Genomic DNA, 22,234 nt, shown 5'->3' with positions numbered 1-22,234 from the left:
GAGGGAGCTGCTAAAACTATGGCACTGGCAAGGGATGCCAGGAAGGGACCTTTAAGAAGGCACAGTGGAGGTGACAGTGGACACACAAGGGCCAGCTGGGGAGCAAGGATGGTGCCAGGACCGGGAAGACGGACCAGCAGAGAGGCCCAAGAGATAGAGAGGAGGGAGAGTCAGCAGGACGCTGCTGGAATCCAGGGGGGCAGGATGGCTCAAGGGAGGGTTGGGGGTGCCACTCGCCCAGGTGGGAGCCCTGCAGAAGGAGCTGTCCCCCCACCTGGGCCACGGGATGGGTCTCCTCCACTTTGGCAAAGTCCTCTCTGTCCTCTAGGTGTGAGACCCCACACGGCATCTGAGGGAGGTCTGTCCTGGACACCTGCTCCTGCCTCTTAGCTCGTCCAGCCCCCCAGGAGCAGTGACCAAAACTTCCTGTCCATCTGTATGTCCCACCCAGCTGTGGACTCTTTGAGGTCCAGGGCAGGGGGGACACCTCTGCAGGAAGCCCTGCCCCAGGAAGGTTGGGTGGCCTTTCTGAATGAATACAGGGAAGGACCTCCACAGAGGGGGGCCCCTTTCTGGGTCTCCAGCACGGCCCAAGTCCCTCCTGGGCCTGCCTCGTGAGGCCATGGTAATCCAGCCAAGCCATCCTCACACCAGCCTCCCACCAGGCAGCCCTTCCCTCCCACACCGATGCAGCCCCATGCTGGTGACACCCACGTCCCACACGCCCTTCTGGCTGCCTTTGGCCCACTGCCCCGAGCACCCCCGTCCCTGGGGCCAGTCTTCTGGTGCCGGGCACCTCCCTCAGGCCAGGCAGTCAGCAGGGCACCGTGAGCTCAGGAAGCCCTTTGCCCAGAAGCCCCCTCCGGCTATGAGAAGACCCCTCACCTCCACCGCAGGGCTTGGAGCAGGGAGTCCACTTCTTGAGGGCCCACTCGTAGCCCACAGAGTCGTCCTCCAGGACGTTGTTGCCGTCCACGTTGAGCGAGTCCTCGTGGATCATGTACTTGTACGTCAGCGAGATCCGGGCGTCTCCCTGCGGGATGACCTGCGCCCGGAGATGGCCGTGAACACGTCCACCCCACTGCCTACCCGCCCTCGGCAGCCAGGTTAGAAAACACGCGCCCCAGCCCACGTAGGGCCGGTTCTCTTTCTGTGCCATCATTATGTTCTGGAAAGTGTCGGAAGGCTCTGAATTCACAGATCCTGCGCCACGGCTTGCAGGGGAGCATGGGGCTAGGGTCCTGCCAACGTCTGGTCAGGGTACTTTCACTGTCATTACATAACCTTGTTTTACGTGTGTTTCTGTTCAAGGCCACCTTGGTTTATGTGGCTGACTCGCTCATGCCAACCTCACGGCCGCTGCACTGAAACTTGGGCCCCATGAAGCTCATCAAGCATGCTCTGTCGGGCACGCCACCCATGCGTGTGCTCAGCAACACCTAACAGCACTCGGCGCTCTGCTTGGGGCCCCCCCAAAGAGCGAAACCGTCCCCTCAGGTGGCATAAAACTGTGGAAAGCGCGGCCCCACTTGACAGGTTGACAGGACTGGACAAGGAGCAGAGCGGCCCCCGCTCCAGCCCCGCGGGGACGACTCCAATCTCTCGCTGCTCTGCCTGCGTGTGTGGGAATGGCCGTGGGAACGGCCAGCACTGATATGGGGGTTACACGCTCGCTTCAGCAAGCAGGTGCATTTGCCGGAATGGAAACGGCAGTCGCCGATGCCCAACTGCACCTGCGCCCCTACTTGCAGGCCGCCGAGGGCACTCCTGGGGCGAAAAGTGCCCACAGGCGAGCTGAGCCGAGGAGCTAGAGGCCCAGGTAAAACATCTTACTTATGCAACTGAAATTAACTTTTCAAAAAGTGATTAGAAAATCAAGCCCCTGGGGCGCCTGGCGGGCTCTGTTGGCGGAGCGGGTGACTCTTGATCTCGGGGCCGTGAGTTCGAGGCCCACGTTGGGTGTAGAGATTACTTAAAAATAAAATCTTGGAAAAAAAAAAGAAAAGAAAATCAAGCCCCCTCTGAATTCTCATCACCAGGAGCGCATCTTGGATGCAGGAGAGTTGGGGTCTAGCCCTGCTTAGGGACAAAGTCCAGTGTGACCTGGGTCTGGGAGTCTAACCTCCTGAACCCTGTCGGTCACTCCGGGGCATTGCAAGGTTTGGATGGGATGGCAGATGTGAGCAGACATGATGAAAGGTGGCCGTGAATGCCATTTGGAGGGGGAAACTGAAACCCTTAGAGGGGAGAGTTTGACTGAGGTCCCCCGGGGCCCAATGCAGAGCCCAGAGTCTCATGTCTCGAGGCTCCATGTCTGACAGAGATGGAGACCCTTGGTCCAAAGGGCAGGCGAGGGGGGCTGTTCCAAGAGGGGCCTGAAGGATGCAGGGAGGCCCAGGGTCCCGAGGCACCCCCTCCATCTCCACTTACCAGCACAGTGATGGTGCCGTGAAGGGGGCCCATGGTCTGCAGCGTCTCCCGGCCGTCCTCATCCCGGTACTCCCACTCCACACCCATAGCAATGAAGGATTTGGAATTGGGATCCACGTCATTCTCTTCATTTAAAATGAACTTGCCTGTCTCCAGGTTCTTGACGGCTGAGAACGGCAGAAGACAGCCCCCCCGGCCATGATCATTCAGGGGCAGGAGCTGGGCACACTGGGGAGAGAGGCCGGCAGGGTCCACAGGTCTGGACGGGTGAGGGGAGCGGTGGGGAGCCGATCCCCCTGTCTGCCCCGGCTGCCCTCTGCCAGGGGCCCATCCGTGCCAGTGATGGCCCAGATCACCGTGGGCCCTTTCCTGAATCTGCCCCCACAGGCCCTGGGGGTGCAGGGGCTTCATGCAGCCGCTGTCAGGGTCACCTCCCTGCAGTCTACTCAGAGCCACTGTCCCCCGCACCCCGCCCCAGCCTCCTGGGTGCTGGGCATCTGCTGGACACCGGGGTGCAGGGCTGGGGTGAGGCTTCCTGCCATGGGGTGAGCATACGTCCCACTGAAAAGCAAGGTCTCCTCACCCCAACCTGCTGCCCATGCATTCCCCACACATCCTCAGAGGCCTGGCTTGACCAGGGGGTGGCATGGGCCACAGGGAATACCCCAGGAGAAGCAGGTGTCTGGGAGCCAAGAACCAGCTGGTCAGGAAGCCCCACACTTCCCACAGTGTGGAAGGCAACCACTGGGGGGCTGCTGGGTGATTTTAGGAGGGCCCCAGACAGGGATCACAGAAGGAGGAAATCGTTCCCTGCACGAGTCTCCTGTAGTTTTCTGTCCACCCCACAAAGAAAGCTTCAGCAGGGGCCTGCAGGCCCTCAACTGGCCACCAACCCTGGTTCCTCCTACACAGAGAGATCAGGCCTCAGACCCGGAGCCTGCAGCAGGAACGTGTTCACGTAGAAGTGTCTCTCCCTTCAGGAATCGACTTTTACATTTACCTTCCACTGAAGGCAAGTGGTACTGGTTTGCATTTTGGGTAGCAGTATAAAGTTTCCTCTTAAAACAAGGAAGACAGAAAAATGTGCATTAAACAGAGTGGGGTGTTCACTGTGTGTTGGTGGGGGTGCCAGACAGTGGCACTTAGGGAGCCCTTGACCCAGTCCGTCTCCAGGGCACCGGGAGGAAGGTGGGGCCCAAATTGGGAGAAGAGACTCGTCCGGGGTCTCCCCAGTGACCCCCAGCATCACTTTGGACTTCAGCCCACGACCACCCAGGAGGCGGGGCCCAGGTGCCTTCAGGGGGTGGGGGTGAGGACGGATGAAGGCCTGCGAGGCGTCCCGGCAGTCTCGGAGGGCACGGCCCCACCGGCAGGCAGGGTCGCTCAGAGTTGTACGAACATCCACATTTGCAAGAGACGCCAGAAAGCCCTATTCCAGGTAGACTCTCTTGAGTTTAACCCTGCCTGCCTTCCAGTGGGTGGGGGGAGCCTTCCCCCTTGGCCTTGAGATGGAGGAGGGGGTAGGCAGTCACCATTCTGTGAGCTGGGGGTATGGCATGCTTTAGATACATGTCCCTCCCCAGTGGCTCCCAGAGGAGCCCTCTGACCCCAGCCCCCTGGCCTCTCCACCAGGAGGTGACCCCGGGGGCAGGGGGTGGAGCTTCGGCTGGGCCTCCCAGCCTGACCTCTGACCCCTGGGCCCTCTAGCCATCCCCAGAACCGTTGGGCTTCAGATACTCACCCAGGTGGTGGCTGGTGCTGTCTGACTCCTGGATTAGCAGGTGTCTGGCTCCTGCCGGGATCTCAAACATCTTGATGTAACCTTTGTTGGGATGTGGGGAGACAAAGCCAGATGAGTCAGAAGAGGCCGCTGGAATGTGAACAACACATGGAGGGGTCTCGCCCTCGAAGGCCATTCCAGAGGGCTCCATGTTTCATGGGCTTTGACCACCTGCCAGGACAAGGGCTGATGGGAAAGGTACTGTGTCCCAGCTGGCTGAAGCCCTTCTGCTCCTCTTCAAATCCTTTTCCAAAAGTGGGCCTTTTCCACTGGAAACTTGACGGGAATCCTCGGGAAGGCCCTGAAACCACGCCTGGGCTTGAAGCTAAGATGCCATATCCAGGAGGGAGGCCCTCAGCAAACCACTTGACCTCCTGGACCTCAGCCACTTAATCTGGGAACTAAAGACCCCTGGGTTCTCATGGGACCATGGAAAGGGTCACCCCGCACCCTGGTGCCGGCTCGGAGTCATGGCCGCGGCCTTCTTCTAAGAGGCAAACCAAAGCGGCTTCTCCCCATTTCAGACAGAGGTGTAGTCACTGCAGGCCCACCCATAGGGCTGTCTTCCCAGATCTCAGGTTGGCCGGGGATCCCCAGTTCCCCAGCCCCATTGTGTGGCTCTGCAGTCTGCTAAGCAGCCCAGGGCGGTCCTGCTGAGGGCGGCAGGAGTTCAGAGGCAGAGAGCAAGGGACCCAGAGGCCAGCTGGGCAGCTCTGGAAGGCAAGGGAGGGGTGCCCTATGCAGGCCCCAGCCCTCAAATAAAGACCGAGATCTGCCCTGTGCACTTGTATGTCGACATTCTCTGCCCTGACCCCCGAGAGCTGGCTTCCCTGGTCCCCATCCACCCTGGAGCCAGGCTCAGGCTGTGCCTGACTTATGATCCTCCCTCCATGTCAGGGCCACCCCCCGCCCCGCCCCCCGCCATCCCGCCAGGTACAGCAGACATTCAGGCACCGGGGGCCGGAGGGAGGGGCTCACTCACCAAGCTTCTTGGGGGAGCGTGTGAATGTGCCCTTGACCACTTTGCAGTGGGTGTTGTCCCCTCCACACACGCCACACTTGTCCTCCTGCTTGCTGGAGCCGATCACTCCGTCACAGCCCACCTTCTGCAGGGGGACGGGGTGCAGTGTGTACTCAAGAGGGCTCCCCGCTTGAGCCCCCAGCCTGATCTGTGCCCCCGGGGCCCTGCCACCTGTCCCGGCGGCAGCTCAGGCCCGCGCCTCCCTTAGCAGTTCCTGATGCAGAGGAAGGAGACCGGGCTTTGGAGAAAGACAGACCCTGTGTGCCCAGCCACGGGCCAACCACTGCCGCTCCCTGCCCCTCCTCTGCTCACCTGAACAGCGTGACTTCACAGGGCTCCACACATTTTCACCGGGGCCACCTGCCGAGGCTGGCCTGGACCAGCGAGAGCTAGCCTCCGCACGCATGTCTCTGTCCCAATGGCTGTGAATCAGACCTGGCCTCTGCCCTTCTCCTGGGGGGGCCACGCAGTGCAGTCTGTCTGGGGCCCCCACCCAAAGCTCGGGCCCGCAGGCCCTAAGAACGCAATGCCCCCTTTAGTCTGTCTCCAGGGTGTCTTGTGCAGGAGGTGACAAGAGTTGGTGAGAACAACTGGGCCTCCATTCTTTCAAGAAATCCTCTCAGTATCACCCACTCATGTCAAAATTATTCCACACCGAGCAGAGACGCTCCCTTGCCCTGGGCCACCTGGCCAAAGTAGTAACCAGTTCAGGTTCTTCTACTTTCTATAGCTCTGGCAGCTCACCATTCCCGGGGCCTGGGAAACTCCTCGGAAGGAGCTCCTGCAGGACGATGGCCCTGAGCATGTCGCCTGAGGTCACTCTTCCTAGCTCAGCCAAGGAAGCCAGCCTGTCCTCTGAGCTGGTCAGCTCCCTCTGCCTGTCCCAGAGTGCACCAGAGCGTCACGGGTTTTCATTTTTGCCAAGGCTGCCAGGAAGCTCAGAGCTAATTTTCCCTTCAAGATCATCCCTACCACCTATCTCTGGAGAAACCCACTTCTCCCTCTGCTCTTCAATTTCTGACTTTTGTCTTATGAGGCCCTTTGAGGGCAGGGGCTCTGCACCATGAAAGGGCTACAGAGGAGTAGTTCCTGAATCATTTTTGAAGGTGTGGATAGATGTTGATGATCTCTGGTCTTACCCATCCACGTGTAATCATATGCCCTTTGAATCATTTTTGAAAGTGAGCAGGGTGAAAAACAATCACTGAAATGAACATGCTGATGTTTATTTTAATGATTCCTGAGGCAGGAGGGGAATAAGCCAAGGAAGGCAACATGATCTACCAGGGAAAAAAGAAGACCAAAGGAAACATCGGTCTTTAAAGGAGCAGAAGCCTGAGCCAAAGCACGCACCTGCCATTTCTAGGTGTGTGGTCTCGGGGGCACGCCGCTCGAACTCTGAGTTTGTTTCCATGCTTGTAACACGGTGTCAGAGCAGTCCAGCCTGTGGAGGCTGTTGCTGGGGGTGCGAGGAGATGGGCTTCGGAAACAGTCCCAGGCTCCCTTCCTCAGGGAAGGCTGGAGGTGATGCAGGGCGGGGTGGGGAGAACCCCCTTTTCAGGCCAAGGCAGTTACACTCCTTGGGAGAAGGGTTGCTCCAGCCTCTCACCTGAGGGGGATTCGTGCTCCGTTTCAGACAGAATAAACCAGAAGCAAAAAGCCTCAGGGCTACAGAGGCAGGTGGGAGCCAAGGCAGATGCCAGGGAGCGAAGCAGCATCCGGAAGGAGCTCTCCCAGATTCCGGGACTCCGAAGCCCAAGTCAGATCGTGCTCCTTAAGGGAGCACCAGCTCTGATCTCGAAGCTCTTCACTGGTGCATGTGCTCTTCCTAAAAAGGCTTGCAGCCCATGTACGACCCAAAACACTAATTAGAAATTCAGCTGGAGGATATCTGGACAGACGGAAAACGAAGCAACAGGCTACATTTCAAGACACTTGTTCCAAAGGGGACTTTGTTCCCAGAGTTACAGAAGGTGCGAAAAAGGGAAAACAATAAATTAACTACTTGATCTGTCAACTCCAGAGATATTAAAATGGCCTGTCACCCTTTTTCCTTACTTCTCAGGCTTTTTTTTTTTTTTTTTTTTGGTCTTTTGTTTTTCCTGAAATCAAGGTATGCCTAATAATCACAGCAGACAGGACCTTGCCTGCCCTTGAGAGGAGTGGTTTCGTCTGGGCAGCTGCTGGTCGGCTCATCGGGTGGCATGACCGCCAGGCGCAAGCAAGCACCGTCCCCGGCTCGGGGAGCCTCCAACCCTGGCACGTGTCTAGGGGCCTTCAGGAGACACCGTTTGAACATTCAGTGGTCTGAACGAGGGGGAACATGCTCCTAAGATAAGACGTTAACTGAGTAGAAAAGGCTAATGAAGACCAGGGTCCTGGTGTGGGCCTGAAATCTCGCTTGCAGTCCTGTCGGGGTTGACGGCTCAGGCTGGGGAGGGCTCGTGTCCCCGAGGGGCTTTGCAGGGCTGCTGCCTGCTGAGGCCACAGCCAGAGAGGGCTGGAAGCTGGACCCTGCTGCGGTCCAAGCCGGGGTGGGCGACACTGGTGGAGGTGGTGGGCTCCCTGTCCCATGGGGAGCGATGCTGGCTTCTTTCAATCTCTGCCTTTCTCAGTGCAATTTTCGGGTGACATATTTGATAGCCTGCTATTCCTGTCTCAGGGCAGTGGACTGTGTCCTTTATCCCGTCGGCCTCATTTAATTCTTTTTTTTTTTTTTTTAATTTCATTTATTTATTTGACAGACAGCGAGCGCAGGAACACAAGCAGGGGGAGCAGGAGAGGGAGAAGCAGGCTTCCCGCGGAGCAGGGAGCCCGATGTAGGGCTCGATCCCAGGACCCCAGGATCATGACCTGAGCCGAAGGCAGACGCTTAACGACTGAGCCACCCAGGCGCCCCAGCCTCATTTAATTCTTGATACTCTTTTCATTCCCTGCTCTGTGTGGGCACGTGTACGCGTGCGTGCATCTCTAGTCTCCTGACACGCCTTCTGCTGTCATTTCCCTCTTTACCTTCCTGAGTCGTCGTGTTCTGATGTTCCCTCATCGACAGCGTCCACTTGGACGTGATTTTTGACCCAGCATGAGATACTTTTACGAGAAGGGCTGCACATCCCCAGGCATTTGTGAGGATTCGGTACATCGTCTTACTACTGCTCACGTCTTCGGGGTGGTCCCAATCTCTCTGTCTCCTTTGCTTTAGAACTTCCGCAATATGATCACATATAAATGTAAATGTTTTTATTTTCCAACAGTGCAAAAAAATCTCTCGTCCTGCTGTCGTTCCTTCAAAATCACATTAATGAAATGCTTCATCTGCTCTTCTTCGACTGTCAACGGTGGGCGTGAAGCTCAAGCCCCCGAGGCGGTGAATGAGGGCTCTGGCTTTTCCATTATGTTTGCGACCGGTCAGATTTGCTGCTTAAAGCGACTTCTATTACGAAACGTTGCCCGCGCTCATGGCTTGTGTTGGTCATGGTTCTAAAATTTTTCTGTGTCTTAGGATTTTTTTTAAGATTTTATTTTATTTGTTTTAGGGAGGCAGAGAACATGTGCATACGAGCAGGGGGAGGGACAGAGGGAGAGACAGAATCCCAGGCAGACTCCTGGCGGAGTGACAGCCTAACACGGACTCAATCCCATGACCCCAAGACCATGAGCCGAGCTGAAACCGAGTCAGACGCTCAACCGATGCTGCCACCCAGGCACCCTTGTATCTTATGATGTTTTGACATCTTGAACTTGCTGGGCAGGGACAGGCTGCCCCGCCCTCACGCCCGCTCTTAGGGGTAGCAAAGGGCCGGCCTGGGAGCACGTTTCATATGAAAACCAACAATCCCCCCTGTCACCCCCTTATCTGCCTCTCACGCACAAGCTGATACTTCCCCTGCCCGAAATCATCCCCAGGCCAGGTACCAGGGCGCCAGGGGCCACCCCTCCAGCCCGGAGCCCGCCTGCATCGTTCGTACTTGCCCGTCTTCAACTGTTTCCTGTGCCCGGCCTGCCTTCCCCGAGGAAACCCCCATAAAAGCTCTGCCCCCCCCTTTCTTTCCCCTCACCAAACCTGGTGCTTCCCCATGGGGCATTGCATAGCAAGGTGAGCCCTTCCCTCGGGAACCCTAATAACCCGCTCTCTCTTCAATGGCATTGACCTCTCTGGGTCATCACTCGGTCACCCCCGTAAATTAAAACCCCGCAGGAACAAAGGCGATGCTGCTGTCTCTGTTCCTCAGTATGTGGTTTCACCACCTGAGCGGACTGTGCAGTCTGGCCTCCCTGCGGGACTCAAGGGGAGCGGCTCCCCCCTGCCCCTGACCGCTGAGACTGGAGCAGCCTCCTTTGCTGCGGGCCACCCTCCTCCGTGAGTGGACAGAACTCTGAGCGCGAGTCCAGCAGCCCCGCACCCCAGCTCCTCGCTCTCCTGGCCTCACTCTCTTTCTCCGGGGCACCTGCGGCAATCTGCCAGGCTTTCTGCCCGAGACCCCCTGAAGGTCTCATCTCCCAGAAAAACAAGACGGAAGCCAGCCTCTATGATCCTACAGTCAGTCCTGCCTCCTCAGACTCTAGGGAGGCCTCCAGCTGTTTCTAGGGAGCCTGGCAGAGGGAGGCCTGTGCTCCCGTCATGATCATATGCCAAGGTTATCCCACCGCTGTTTCTTGTGACAGCCTGAGATTAAAGCCAACATGCAATAATGACGGAAAACACAGCAGGGCATTTCCACAAAGAGCCGAACCAACGAGACCCATGGTGGGCCGCCCTGATCGAGAATGAGCTGTCCAGGGCCCAGCGGAGTGCAAGGATGTGGCAGCGCTTCGCAGAGGGTCGCCTGTGAACCACGTGCGGCAGAATCACCCCAGAAGCACGTAAAATTCATGCTCCAGGCCTGGCCCGAGCTACGGAATCAGAACCTCTGAAGTGGGGCCTCAAACTCCCCGGGGGCCCCTAGACACACTCAAGTCTGAACACCCTTGGCACAGGGAGAGATCATGCCCGCCCCGCCCAACAGCCCCAGGAAGACACCTGCGATGTGGCCGCCCCGCCCCTGCGCGCCGCCCCCCTCCCCCAGCACTCACCCTGCACTCCCCGCGCACGCAGAGGCTGAAGGCGTCCTTATAAGAGCAGCGCGTCCCATCATGCGCCATGCGCTTCATGGACACCACCTCCCCGGTCTCCTGGGACTCGCAGTAGAGGTGACATCTCTCCTTGGCTGGAAGGGAAGCAGCAGGGTGTTGGTGAGGAGGGCCAGCTCTGCTCGCTCTCTCCCCAGGTTTGCTCAAGAGAAGCACCAGGCAAGGGAGAAGCTCTCCCGAGACTCTTCTTGGGCTACACCTGCCCCCACAGGCCTGCCCTGGGCCTGGGGTGGGAAGCGAAAGGGGGCAGGTGACTACAACCCCCCTGGGCGTGTCTGCCTTGGGGCCTTCGACCCTGGGCTACTGGGCTTAGGAAGAGCTTTTCCCAGCAGAGCCGGGCGGAAGTTGGCGCAAACCCCAGAGGCTCTGACGGCCTTTCCCTCCAGACCGCAGCCCCTCCCCAAGACGGGGACCTGTGTGCCCATCACCCACTCCCAGAACTGCCTGGCTGGGTGCGCGGCAGGCTGCTGTAACGCACGTGGGTGATGGAGAGAGCACAGCAGGCCTGTGTCTGCCGGGCCGCCCCTGCCCAGTGCCTGGAAGGAACGGGGACGGTCCGTTGAAAGTTCCGGGACTGGCGTGGCCACGCCGGCCAGGGTGGGCTCTGCTGACAGCCCCAGCCTGCCCACAGCCCGGGCACTGCCGCTGAGCAGCCCCCCGCTCCGTCCCGGGGGCTCACCGTCCCGCCGAGCAGCCCCCCGCTCCATCCCGGGGGCTCACCGTCCCTCCGAGCAGCCCCCCGCTCCGTCCCGGGGGCTCACCGTCCCGCCAAGCAGCCCCCCGCTCCGTCCCGGGGGCTCACCATCCCGGTGCTCGTGGGGAAGCCAGTGGTGCTGGGCATTGCCATGCTCCAAGTACAGGTCCCACTGTCTACACTGCTCCTCACGGAAGTCAGCCAGGGCGTCGGGGCAGTCCTGGGAGTTGCAGAGCTGGAAATCGTAGCCAAGGCCTGAGCAGGTGCGGCCCCCATTGGCCGGGCTGCAGGAGGAAGGAAAGGCCTTGCAGCTCGGTGCCACTGGGAAGAGGCCGGCGCGTGGGGTGCCACTGTGGGACTGTGGGGAGTCCTGCGTCCCAGGTGTGGGGAGGCAGCTACGCAGAGTGAAGGGACTCAGCCCAGCCCTGCCCCAGCTGCAGGCCCGGGCAATCCCCCACCGTCCACTAAGCATAAAGGGGCTGGTCACCCCTCCCCCTGGGGCCCCCGCGGGAAGGCAGCATCAGCTGGGCCCCCCTGCATCCCCCCACCCCAGCCCCCATCGCTGTGACTGAGCCAACAGTGGGCTGTGGCTGGCTAAAGGTTCTGCCTTTCCTGGGACGTGACTCCAAGATGGAGGAGGTGGGGGAGTCTCAGGCCTGGGCCTGACCCACGCCGGGAACTCAAAGAACAATTCCAAACCAGCAGAAGCCCGCTGCCCAAGTTCCCAACGAGGGTCGGGAAGGCAGCAGACACTCTGTTCCCTGGCTTCCCCCCACCTCAGAGACCCTAACTCCCTCCCCTCGCTGAGAACAGCACTCGTCCACAAAGCACTAGCCCCACGGCAAAGGCCAGAAAGGGTGCCGGCTGTGGGCCAGCAGGTGCGTCTGGAAGGCGGGGCGGTGGGGCGCGGCAGGCCCGCACCCAGGGGGAGCTGGGGCCTCGGCGTCGCTGTCCGCCCGGCCTGCCTGCGCCAAGCAGAACCCGAGGCCCCACCGGAGACTCGGGCAAGGGTCACGCCGTGCCCACATGACAGGGATGGTCAGTGTGGCCACATGCGGACAGCACAGTGGGCAAGGAACGGGGCTGGTGTCCACGAGGCCCCTCCCCCAGGGCCATGTTCTGGAGGGGAAAAGTGATGCAAGACATCTGCGGAGAAAGCAGCAGGAGGCCTCCGTGTTGGATGGGGTGGGTGACAAGAAGGAGCAGCTCTGAGATTTACACCAGGGCCACCACCCACGGGGTCCCGGGGGATGACAGCTCCGACCAGGGCGTCCCCAGGGCAGCGTGAGGTGTGGGGAGCGGCAGGAAGGAGGCGAACTGGTTCCAGTGGAAAGCCGCGCGAACTCCGAAATAGAAAGTGATCTGGAGAGTTCGGGGGAGGTGGGCGAAGAAGACCGAGTGCAGAGCCGGGGACCAGACCGCCCGCGGTTTTGCAGTCAGAGTGGGGAGAGCCAAGGACACAGGGGGCGCCCGGGCCTGCGAGCAGGGGCCCCTGGGAACTGCGCGTCTCCACGCTGGCCCCCGCGCTGGGGGAAAGGCTGCGGACAGAGGAACTCAGGGAGCCACACCCTGCGGGACAGCGTCCGATCTCGTGGTCGCCCCCCGCCCCCGCAGGAGGATGCACGAAAGGGGAAGCGCGTGGGGCCCGCCTGGGTTGCTGACACACAGGCTGCGTGGAGCCCGGGAGCCCTGAAATGCTTGGGCGCCGCAGCTGCCCGGGCCGCCCACCGATGCTGGTGGGAACAGTTGTCACCGCTCCCTGACAGCGCTTCTGACCCTCACTGATGCGGAGGGGACACCGGCACTGGGCCTGACGGCTCTTGCTGCCACCAAGGAGGCTGGGGCAGCCGGAGCAGAAGCTCCCTAGAGCACACAGGTGCGGACGGACAGAAGCACTTGGGGCCCGCCTCCCCAACCTCAAGCCTGGCCTGGGGATGAGTCCTCTGGACCCAAAGTGCCCGGAGTCAGGCACCAGGCTTCAAGGCCTGGACGCCGGGAGGAGGGGGGGGGGGGCGGGGGCTGGGCCAGATCTGCCCTCTCGACTGTGCAGCCTGGACCCCAGTCACTCCATCGGCACATGAAGGGGCAGGAGAGACTAATCGCAGGTCCTGAGGCTTGCGGCATGCCAGGCGCCGTGCCGTGGGATGGGCACCCTGGCGGTCCTCACCCAGCACCCCAGAGCCTCTGAGGTTCTAACGTTCTGTCCTGTCAGTCTCATATGTCATCCCGAGGCAGATATAATAGCCCCAGGGCCGCTTGAAAGGAGCGGGGACTGGGTACTTTGCACCTGACCAGGATGGGGCCTGGAGCCCTCAGGTAGGAATTGGTCAGAAGCAGGAGGAGAGTTCTCCAGACATGAGCTGGTGCCCCCGGGCTTTGGGCTTTCCTACTGCTGGACCCTAGGGCATGGGTCCCTTCCCGACCAGTGTGGACTCTACATCTCTCCCCAGAGCCAAGACTGCTGACCCCCTCTGGCTCCCTGGGGGCCGGCTCAGGGCCTGGCCAAGCGGGGGCCCGGGAACTGTTGCAGAGGCCGGAGCCCAGCCCATCTGGAAGGGCCTTAGAGACCTGTGGGGCTTAAATTTGGGGTCACGGGCTACTTTGAGAAGTTGATACGAAACTAGAGACCTGCTCCCCCAGAAAAACACACGTGTACATAAAGTCATACCCAATCCTGGGAGGCCGTGGTGGGACCCAAGGCAGGGTGATGAGCCTAGGACTCAGGCTTAGGGCTTAGGGCCCCAACCCAAATATTGAGGGGGTCCAGTTGGGTGGAGGAGGTGAGTGAAGACGGCTGGGCCGGGCTGCCCCATGAAGGGGGCGGTCTGAGTCGTTCATCGCCCACCAGCCTGTATTTGGGCCTGGTGTTGCAGGGATGCCCAATCTGGAAGCTGTAAATAGGATTCTCTCTCTCTCTCTCTTTTTTTTTTATGTGAAATTTCAGATATTTTTGTATTTTCCTGTGAACCAAGATCTTTAAAACACCAAACAGGCCAAAGAAAGAAAGACAAAAGCCACACGTTTTCTGGCAGCCATGGGGCCTCCCTGGGGCAGGCGGAAGACCAGAGGGAGTGGTCATCTGGGGGGGGGTCCCATTCCCATGACTGTACGTGCACCCACAATCCATGAGGTAGGCTGCCTGAGCCCCGGGGGGCTCACCGATGCACCCTGAGTCACATACAGCTGCAGGGACCCGGGTGCTCTGGCCGCACGCCCTCCCTTTCCACGGGCAGTGCACTGGGTGAGGCAAGGTGCAGGACTGGCCGGGGCCCAGACCTGAGGGATATTCACAGGGTGGAGTGGCTTGGGGGGCATTAAAGGAACCTGGGGAAGGACAGCACGGCACAGGCAGGAGGGGGAGCATGGCCGGGCATGGGAGCCTGGCAGGCACGGGGGCAGCCCCCTAGGCGAGCTCTACCATACACGCCCGGGGTGGCATGTCGCTGACCCTGCCTCTCGCCTGCCATCCAGGAGCTCAAGAGGACCCTCTTCCTTATCCCCACTTCCCCGTTGCTGCTATACCTTCTGTCTTCCATGCCCTTGACCAAGAAGGGCAGAGTAAGTTGGTGGCTAGAGCAGAGTGCGGCTCAGGTCGGGGGGAATGGCCCCAGGCCAGCAGCCCAGGAAATGGAGGTTTCCGAGCCTCCAGGGCTGGCTCTGCCCCAGCAGGCTGTGCGACCTGAGGCAAGACCCTCCCCCCTCTGAGTCTCTGCTTCCTCCCAGGGATGGTGACGAGGAGCCCAGACTGCCTGCCCTGACACCCTCTCCAGAAGTGGTGGACAGCCACGGGGTCCCTGCAGGATAGGGCCGGCCGGCGAGAGGCCAGTGAGGGTCTCGGGGACCTCAGCGACCATACAGGAGGCTGGGAAACAGCGGGGCCAGCTCACTGTGGGTTGTCACACTGGCGGGTCCTGAACTTCACACCGGTCCCGCAGGTGCGTGAGCAGGAGCCGAACGGACTCCAGGCGCCCCAGTTGCCATCTCGTTTGAGGATGTCGGGCGTCAGCCAGATGCAGTGGCCTTTAAAGCAGTGCTGAAAGACAGAAGGTCACTCCTAGGACCCATCGTTCCAGGGCCACTTGGATGCCCCATACTCTTCAGCCTGCAGTTCCCTTGATGTCTGCTTGGCCCTGGAGGAACCAGGCGAGCAGACCCCGCATCCCCCTAGAAGCTCAGAGCCCCCCATCAGGAGGCCCAGCGAGGTGCTGGCCCGCCCTGCTCCCCCTGATCACCGCCCCGGCCGCCCACCATCCTCCACGTCTTGTCCAGCCTACTCTGTCCCCTCAGCCCGAGCCTGCCCCACACCCCACACCGTGTCTGCAGGCGAAGCCACAGGCGTGCCCACACAGGGCACGTTCACCAAGAAGCAACCGGCCCGTTAGGCCAGCGACTCCAGAGACGTACAGGACCTACCTGCCCATGCTTAAAGGACACACAGTGGAACTGAAGGTTGGGTGACAAGCTGACACTAAACAGTCATGAAGGCAGTGAGCATAACACCGGCGCTCGGGGAACACAGACCTACAGCTCGAATCTGCTCACACTGCTCCCTGGCCTCCCATGGGGAGGACGCTTACACAACTTAGGGCCACTTTGGGAAGAGGATTACAACATGTAAAATCCTACATCAGATCAAAAAAGGAATGCTGATTTAGAACAAGCAAAGACATCACAAAAAGTTAAAAATTTAACAATGGACCAATACCACACACAACCAAAAGCAAAGAACAAGGATGTTTTTCAAATGAACTGACTGCCACAACTTTTCCTGCAATTCTGAAAGCATACTTGTCCATCCCCTCTTCATATGACCCCCAAGCCATGGGTGCAGGTGCAGGAGCTGGATGGACTCCAGGCGCCCCGGCTGCTCTCTGGTTTCAGGAGGTCATTTTGTAGGTTTGTCTTCCATATGGTGAATAGAAAGATAATGCCACCATTCCTCAGCAAACTTTCTCTGTAAGGCCGGTGGCTATTTTGGCTACGTGATCTCAGTTTTAACTACTCAGCTCTGCCACCAGAGCATGACCGCAGCTATAGACCACACATCAGTGAATGGACATGGCTGTGTCCCAATAAAACTTTATTTACAAAAACAGGCAGCAAGTGGAAATGTCTACAGTGGACCTATAAGGAGCTTGGTGAACTCTATCCTCAGCAAGATAACCACTTAACTGGTGAACATTATTTTTTTTTAAAGATTTTATTTATTTATTTGAGAGAGAGAGAATGAGAGAGAGCACATGAGAGGGGGGAGGGTCAGAGGGAGAAGCAGACTCCCTGCCGAGCAGGGAGCCCGATGCGGGACTCGATCCCGGGACTCCAGGATCATGACCTGAGCCGAAGGCAGTCGCTTAACCAACTGAGCCACCCAGGAGCCCTGGTGAACATTATTTTTAAAGAACAACCACTTAGGGCGCCTGGGTGGCTCAGTCATTAGGCGTCTGCCTTCGGCTCAGGTCATGATCCCAGGGTCCTGGGATCGAGTCCCACATCGGGCTTCCTGCTCGGCGGGAAGCCTGCTTCTCCCTCTCCCACTGCCCCTGCTTGTGTTCCTGCTCTCGCTATCTCTCTCTGTGTCAAATAAATAAATGAAATCTTTAAAAAAAAAAAAAAAAAAGAACAACTTAAAGTATCTGGAAATTGTCCTAAAGTCGACACAACAAATAGAGAAATGTTTGTTCAAGAAACACTATTCAAGATCTATGAAATCTTGGTAAGAACAGTGGAAGTCCATGGCATTTGGCCACAGCCGTTGCCCATACCTTCCCCCCAGCTCAGGGGGCCAGAAGCTTTACTGCCTAGAAGATGGAACTATCTATCCTCCCTGCTCCCAGCCTGGAGCTATGGTTTGACCCTGGGAAAGGCAAGCCACTGGCACCTCCCAATTCATAACTTGGTGTTACAGAAAGTCGATTCCAGACAGTAGAGGCCAAGAGGACTGGGGCTCCCATTGCTAGGTGAAGACTCTACCCCAGGGATGTCAGGCCAAGAATACTGGACCCTGACAGCCCCTTTCCCAGCTTGCTTGTAGGGCAGAGGTCCCATTCTAAAGAGAAAAAGCCAAGAAGAGTAGGGGCTGCCATCCCCATCCAGTGATGCACTCATAGGCCAGGATGTCACTCTGGGAGAAGCGGGCCACCTGGCCCCTCGTCCCAGTGCAGTGATGCAGCAGTCTTCCCAGAGGGAGAGGGAGAACAGCCAGCCCCATAGCTCCCCCTAAGGGGACTGACCTTATTTGGAACAGAGCGTGGGGAAGTTCATACCTACAGGCATTGTCTAAAACAACAGAAATCTTGGTAGTGAGTTGAGCAACTAAGAGGAGGCCAGGAGATCCATGATGCTAGTAGCAAAAGTAAAATGGTAAAACAACCAATAGCATAACAAAAAGGACCAAGGCAAGACAGCTAAGAGACCTCCTGGGGTCTGAGTAAGGCTCCAAGACTGGCAACATCCTGCTTTTGTGAAAGGCTCAGAATTTCACTGGGTCATACTGTGGACAAGTCGTACTTGAGGGCATTCTCAAAACCACACAGGAGCCAGTTAGCAGCTGGTGAAATCTGACTGGGTGACACCAGCAGAGACTTACCAGGAAAATCAGAGAAGGAGACAGAGAGAACCTGCCTAATACCACTGTGGGAATGGGGGGCCTGTCTGGTCAGGGAGACAATGCACAGGTCCAAGGCTGTGACCTCTGGGGGGCGGGCAGTATCAGCAGCTGCATACTGCAGGGCAAACAAATACAGTTTATGGAAAGAGTGTGGCCGAGTCGCTAAACAAATAAACAAGCAAACAAGCAAACAACAGCACAACAAGGTCCAGGGGCATCAATATCCAGAGTCTCTTCAATGTATTATCTACAATGTCCAGTTTCCACCAAAATTTCTGAGACATGAAAGGAAACAGGAGATTGTGATCTGCACATGGGAAAGTAAGCAGGTAATGGAAACTACCTTTGAGGAGGTCCAGATGTTGGACTTATAGCAGGCAGATTTCAAAACAGCTCCAAGAACAAAAGGGAACCATGTCTAAAGAACGGAAGGAGAGGAAAGGATAAGTCTCACCAAATAGAGAACATCAGGAAAGAGGAAGAAACTACTATGAAAATGTAAACAGAAATTCTGGAGTTGAAAAGGTCAAAAACTGAAGTGATAAATTCACCAAGGGCTCAGCAATAGATCTGAGCTGACAGAAGACAGAGTCCATGAACCTGAATACAGATCAGTAGCAATTCTGCAATCTGAAGAGCAGAGAGAAAAAAGAATAAATAAAAATGAACAGAGCCTCTGAGAAACATGTGGGGACCACTGAAGTGCCAGAAGGACAGGAAACAAAAAGGGGCAGAAAATATTCAAAGACATGATGGCTGAAAACTTCTAAAATTTGATAGGGAAAAAAATTAACCTATACACCCAAGACATTTAACCAACTCCAAGTAGAATAAATGCAAAGAGAGCCATACCCCGACACATTATAGTCAAGCTGGTGAAGGACAAAGAAAATGTCGAAAGCAGCAAGAGGAAAAAGACTCATCGTGTATAAGGAAAGCCAAATAAAATCAAGAGCTGATGTTTACTCAGAAGTAATGCAGGTCAGAGGTAGTGGTGCTAACCAAGGATAACCAATAAAACTATCTCTCAACAATGAAGGTGAGACAAAAATATTCCCACACAAACAAAAGGAGGAGAATTGGCTAGCAGATTGCCTTGTAGGAAAATACTGAAGGAAATTATTTAGGTTGAAAGCAAGTGATGCCAAAGAATAATTCAAATCCACATGAAAAAAACAAAGAGTGCTGGAAATGGACAATTTTCTAGAAAAACACAGACTACCAAAACTGATTTAGTAAGATACAGAAAACCAGAATAGACCTATAATAAGTAAAGAGAGTAAATGAGTGATTTAAAAGTTCCCATAAATAATAGCCCAACCCCAGATGGCTTTGATGGCGAATTCTACCAAATGTTTAAAGAAAAATTAACACTACTCCTTCATGAACTCTTCCAAGATACAGAAGAAAAAAGAAATTCCCTAACTCATTCTATGAGGCTAGCAGTACCCTGATACCAAAACCAAAGGTACCACAAGAAAAAACTGCAGACTAATATCTCTTATGAAAATAGACACAAAAATCCTCAACAAAATCCTAGCAAATTGAATCTAAGAGCATATTAAAAGTTTATACACCACGACCAAGTGAAGTTTATCCCGGGAGTGCAGGGTTTAATATTGAAAATCAATCGGTGTAATAAGCCATATTAACAGAATAAAGAACAAACTGTACGATTGCCTCAAGACTCAAAAAAAGAAATCTGGCAATAGCCAACATCCTTTCCTGAAAACACAACATCCACACACACACACACACACACCCAGACAAGGAATAGAAGAGAATTTCCTCAATCTGATAAAGAACATCGAGGAACTACCCATAGCTCACATCATGCTTAATGATGAAGGAATGAATGATTCCCCCCTATGATCAGGACCAAGACTTCTACTCAACACTGTACTGGAAGTTCTAGCCAGGACAATTAGACTTGGCATCCAGATCAGAAAAGAAGAAGTAAAACTATTTCTATCTGCAAATGACCTAATCTTATATATAGAAACTTCTAAAGAACCCACTAAAAAACTATTAGATCTAATAAAGAAATTCAGTGAGATTGCAGGGCACAAGATCAATATAGTAAAATCAACTGTATTTCTATGAACAGTTTATCCTATGAATGGACTGGAAGTTAAGAATCTATCTATAGGGGCGCCTGGGTGGCTCAGTCGTTAAGCATCTGCCTTCGGCTCAGGTCATGATCCCAGGGTCCTGGGATCGAGCTCTGCATCGGGCTCCCTGCTTGGCAGGAAGCCTGCTTCTCCCTCTCCCTCTCCCCCCTGCTTGTGTTCCCTCTCTCACTGTGTCTCTCTCTGTCAAATAAATAAATAAAATCTTAAAAAAAAAAATCTATCTATAATAGCATCAAAAAGAAGACCAAAAAACCTTAGTAATAAATTGAACAAAAGAAGTATAAAACATGCACAATGAAAACTACAAAACATTGTTGAAATAAATCAAAGATCCAAATAAAGACATCCCATGTTTATGGATCAGACTGTTGATACTCTAGATTCAATGTAATCCTATCAAAATCCCTGCTGCAGTTTTGCAGAAATTGAAAAACTCCTCCTAAAATTGATATGGATATCCTCACTAACACTTGGTATTTCCTGTCTTTTGGGTTCTAGCCATTCTGACAGGTCAAAGGACCAGAAACAGCCAAAACAATCTTGGAAAAGAACGAAGTGGGACAACTCGCATTTTCCTATTTCAAAGTTTAATACAAAACTACAGTAATCAAGAGAGTGTGGCCCTGCCAGTGGGATAGACAAACCTATCGATGGAACAGAATGCAGAGTCCAGAAATGAACCCTTACATGTGGTCAGTTGGTTTCCAACAAGGGTAACGAGATGATTCAACAGAAAGGGAACAGTCTCTTCAGCAGTGATGCCGAGATGACTGGATGTCCACAAGCAGAAGGATGAAGTTGGACCCCTACCTCACACCTTGCACAAGAGTCAACTGAAAATGGGTCATAAGCCTAAAGGTAAGGGCTATCCTCAGAATGCAACACAGAGATAGATCTTTGTGACCTAATGGCAATGGTTTCTTAGATACAACACGAAAGCACAGGCAACAAAAGGAAAAAAATAGATAAATTGGACCTCACCAAAATTAAAACCTTTTGTGCATCAAATGATACTGTCATGAAATTGACAAGACAACCCACAAAACGGGGGGGAAAAGTATTTGCAAACCATGTATCTGATAACCCCGATAAGGGACTTGTATCCCATATATATAAAGAACTCTGATAACTCAGTAATAAAAAGATAAATAACTCAATTAAAAAATTAACAAAGGATATAGATAGACATTTACCCCCAAGACATATATATATATATATATATATATATATATATATATATATATATATGAATCACCACTAAGCACATGATGAGGAGACGCTCAACATCATAGGTCACTAGGGAATTGCAAATCAAAACCACGAGATGACACTTCACATCCCCTGGGATGGTTACAATAAAAACAGACAATAACAAGTTTGGGGGAGGATGTGGAGAAATCAGAACCCTCACGCAGTGCTAGTTGGAATGTAAAAAAGGTGCAGCTGCTTTGGGAACCAGTCTGGCAGTTTCTCAAAATGTGCAACAGAGCTACCATAAGATTTAGCAATTCCACTCCTAGGTATGTATCCAAGAAAAGTGACACATCCACCCATAACTTCCACAAGAATGCTCACAGCAGCATTTCTCATAACAGCTAAAAAGTAGGAACAGTTCAGATGCCCATCAACTGATAAATGGATAAGTAGAACACAGCGTTCCATACGATGGATGATTATGCAGCCACTCAAAGGAATGGAGTACTGACATGTGCTACAAGACGGACGAATCTTGAGAACATTATGCTAATCAAATAAAGTCAGACACAAAGGACACATATTATATGATTCCATTGATAAGAAATGTCCAGAAGAGGCAAATCTACAGAGACAGAAAGTAGATTAGTGATTGCTCAGGACTGGGGCAGGAGTTGAGGGGAGAGGATGAATCACAGAGACTGCTAATGGGGATGGCGCTTCTTTCTGGAGTGACAACAACGTTCTAAAATTTGATTGCTGCGATAGTTGCACAACTCTGTGCATATACTGAAAGCCACCGAATTGTACATTTCAAAATGGGCAGTTTTGCTTTATTTTATTTTTTAGAAGTCATTTATTTTTTTGAGAAAGCGAGAGAACAAGTGGGGGGAAGGGCAGAGGGACAAGCAGACTCCCCACTGAGTGAGGAGCCCGACGCGGGGCTCGATCCCAGGACCCTGAGGCCATGACCTGTTCTGAAGTCAGACGCTTAACTGACTGAGCCACCCAGGCGCCCCCAAATGGGCAATTTTAAATGTGGATCGCATCTTAGTAATGTTGGGTAGGTGGGGGGGACCAGGTGGCAGGTGGCGTTGGTCTGTGGGTGACAGCTCGTTAACCCTGGCTCTAGCATGTTGAGGGACATATTTTCTTTTTCAAAATTATTGATAACGTAGAGAAGTTATTGGTGGTGTCATGGGAACATTTAGAGGAGTGGATCTGGAGACACTGCTCTCCAGTTTGT

The 22,234-nt window shown here is 54.9% G+C and overlaps 1 protein-coding gene across 2 annotated transcripts in view; it reads right to left on the bottom strand.

Moving 5' to 3' along the window:
- ADAMTS2 (ADAM metallopeptidase with thrombospondin type 1 motif 2) overlaps positions 1-22,234 on the bottom strand; it is a 224,414-nt gene that overhangs the window by 14,270 nt on the left and 187,910 nt on the right. For both annotated transcript variants that reach the window (XM_035029399.1, XM_035029398.1), the window contains exons 11-17: positions 14,943-15,088; positions 11,164-11,339; positions 10,305-10,438; positions 5,193-5,316; positions 4,172-4,252; positions 2,431-2,597; positions 886-1,045 (exon numbers count right to left, since the gene is read on the bottom strand). In XM_035029399.1, coding sequence (XP_034885290.1) covers positions 886-1,045; positions 2,431-2,597; positions 4,172-4,252; positions 5,193-5,316; positions 10,305-10,438; positions 11,164-11,339; positions 14,943-15,088 — 988 coding nt within the window. The remainder of the gene's footprint in view (positions 1-885; positions 1,046-2,430; positions 2,598-4,171; positions 4,253-5,192; positions 5,317-10,304; positions 10,439-11,163; positions 11,340-14,942; positions 15,089-22,234) is intronic.

The sequence above is a fragment of the Mirounga leonina genome, unplaced genomic scaffold, assembly GCF_011800145.1.
Source record: "Mirounga leonina isolate KUSES-001 unplaced genomic scaffold, KU_Mleo_1.0 Mir_239, whole genome shotgun sequence".
NCBI lineage: Eukaryota > Metazoa > Chordata > Mammalia > Carnivora > Phocidae > Mirounga > Mirounga leonina.
Note: the sequence above shows the minus strand (reverse complement) of the source record. Positions and strands in the feature narration are given on the sequence as shown.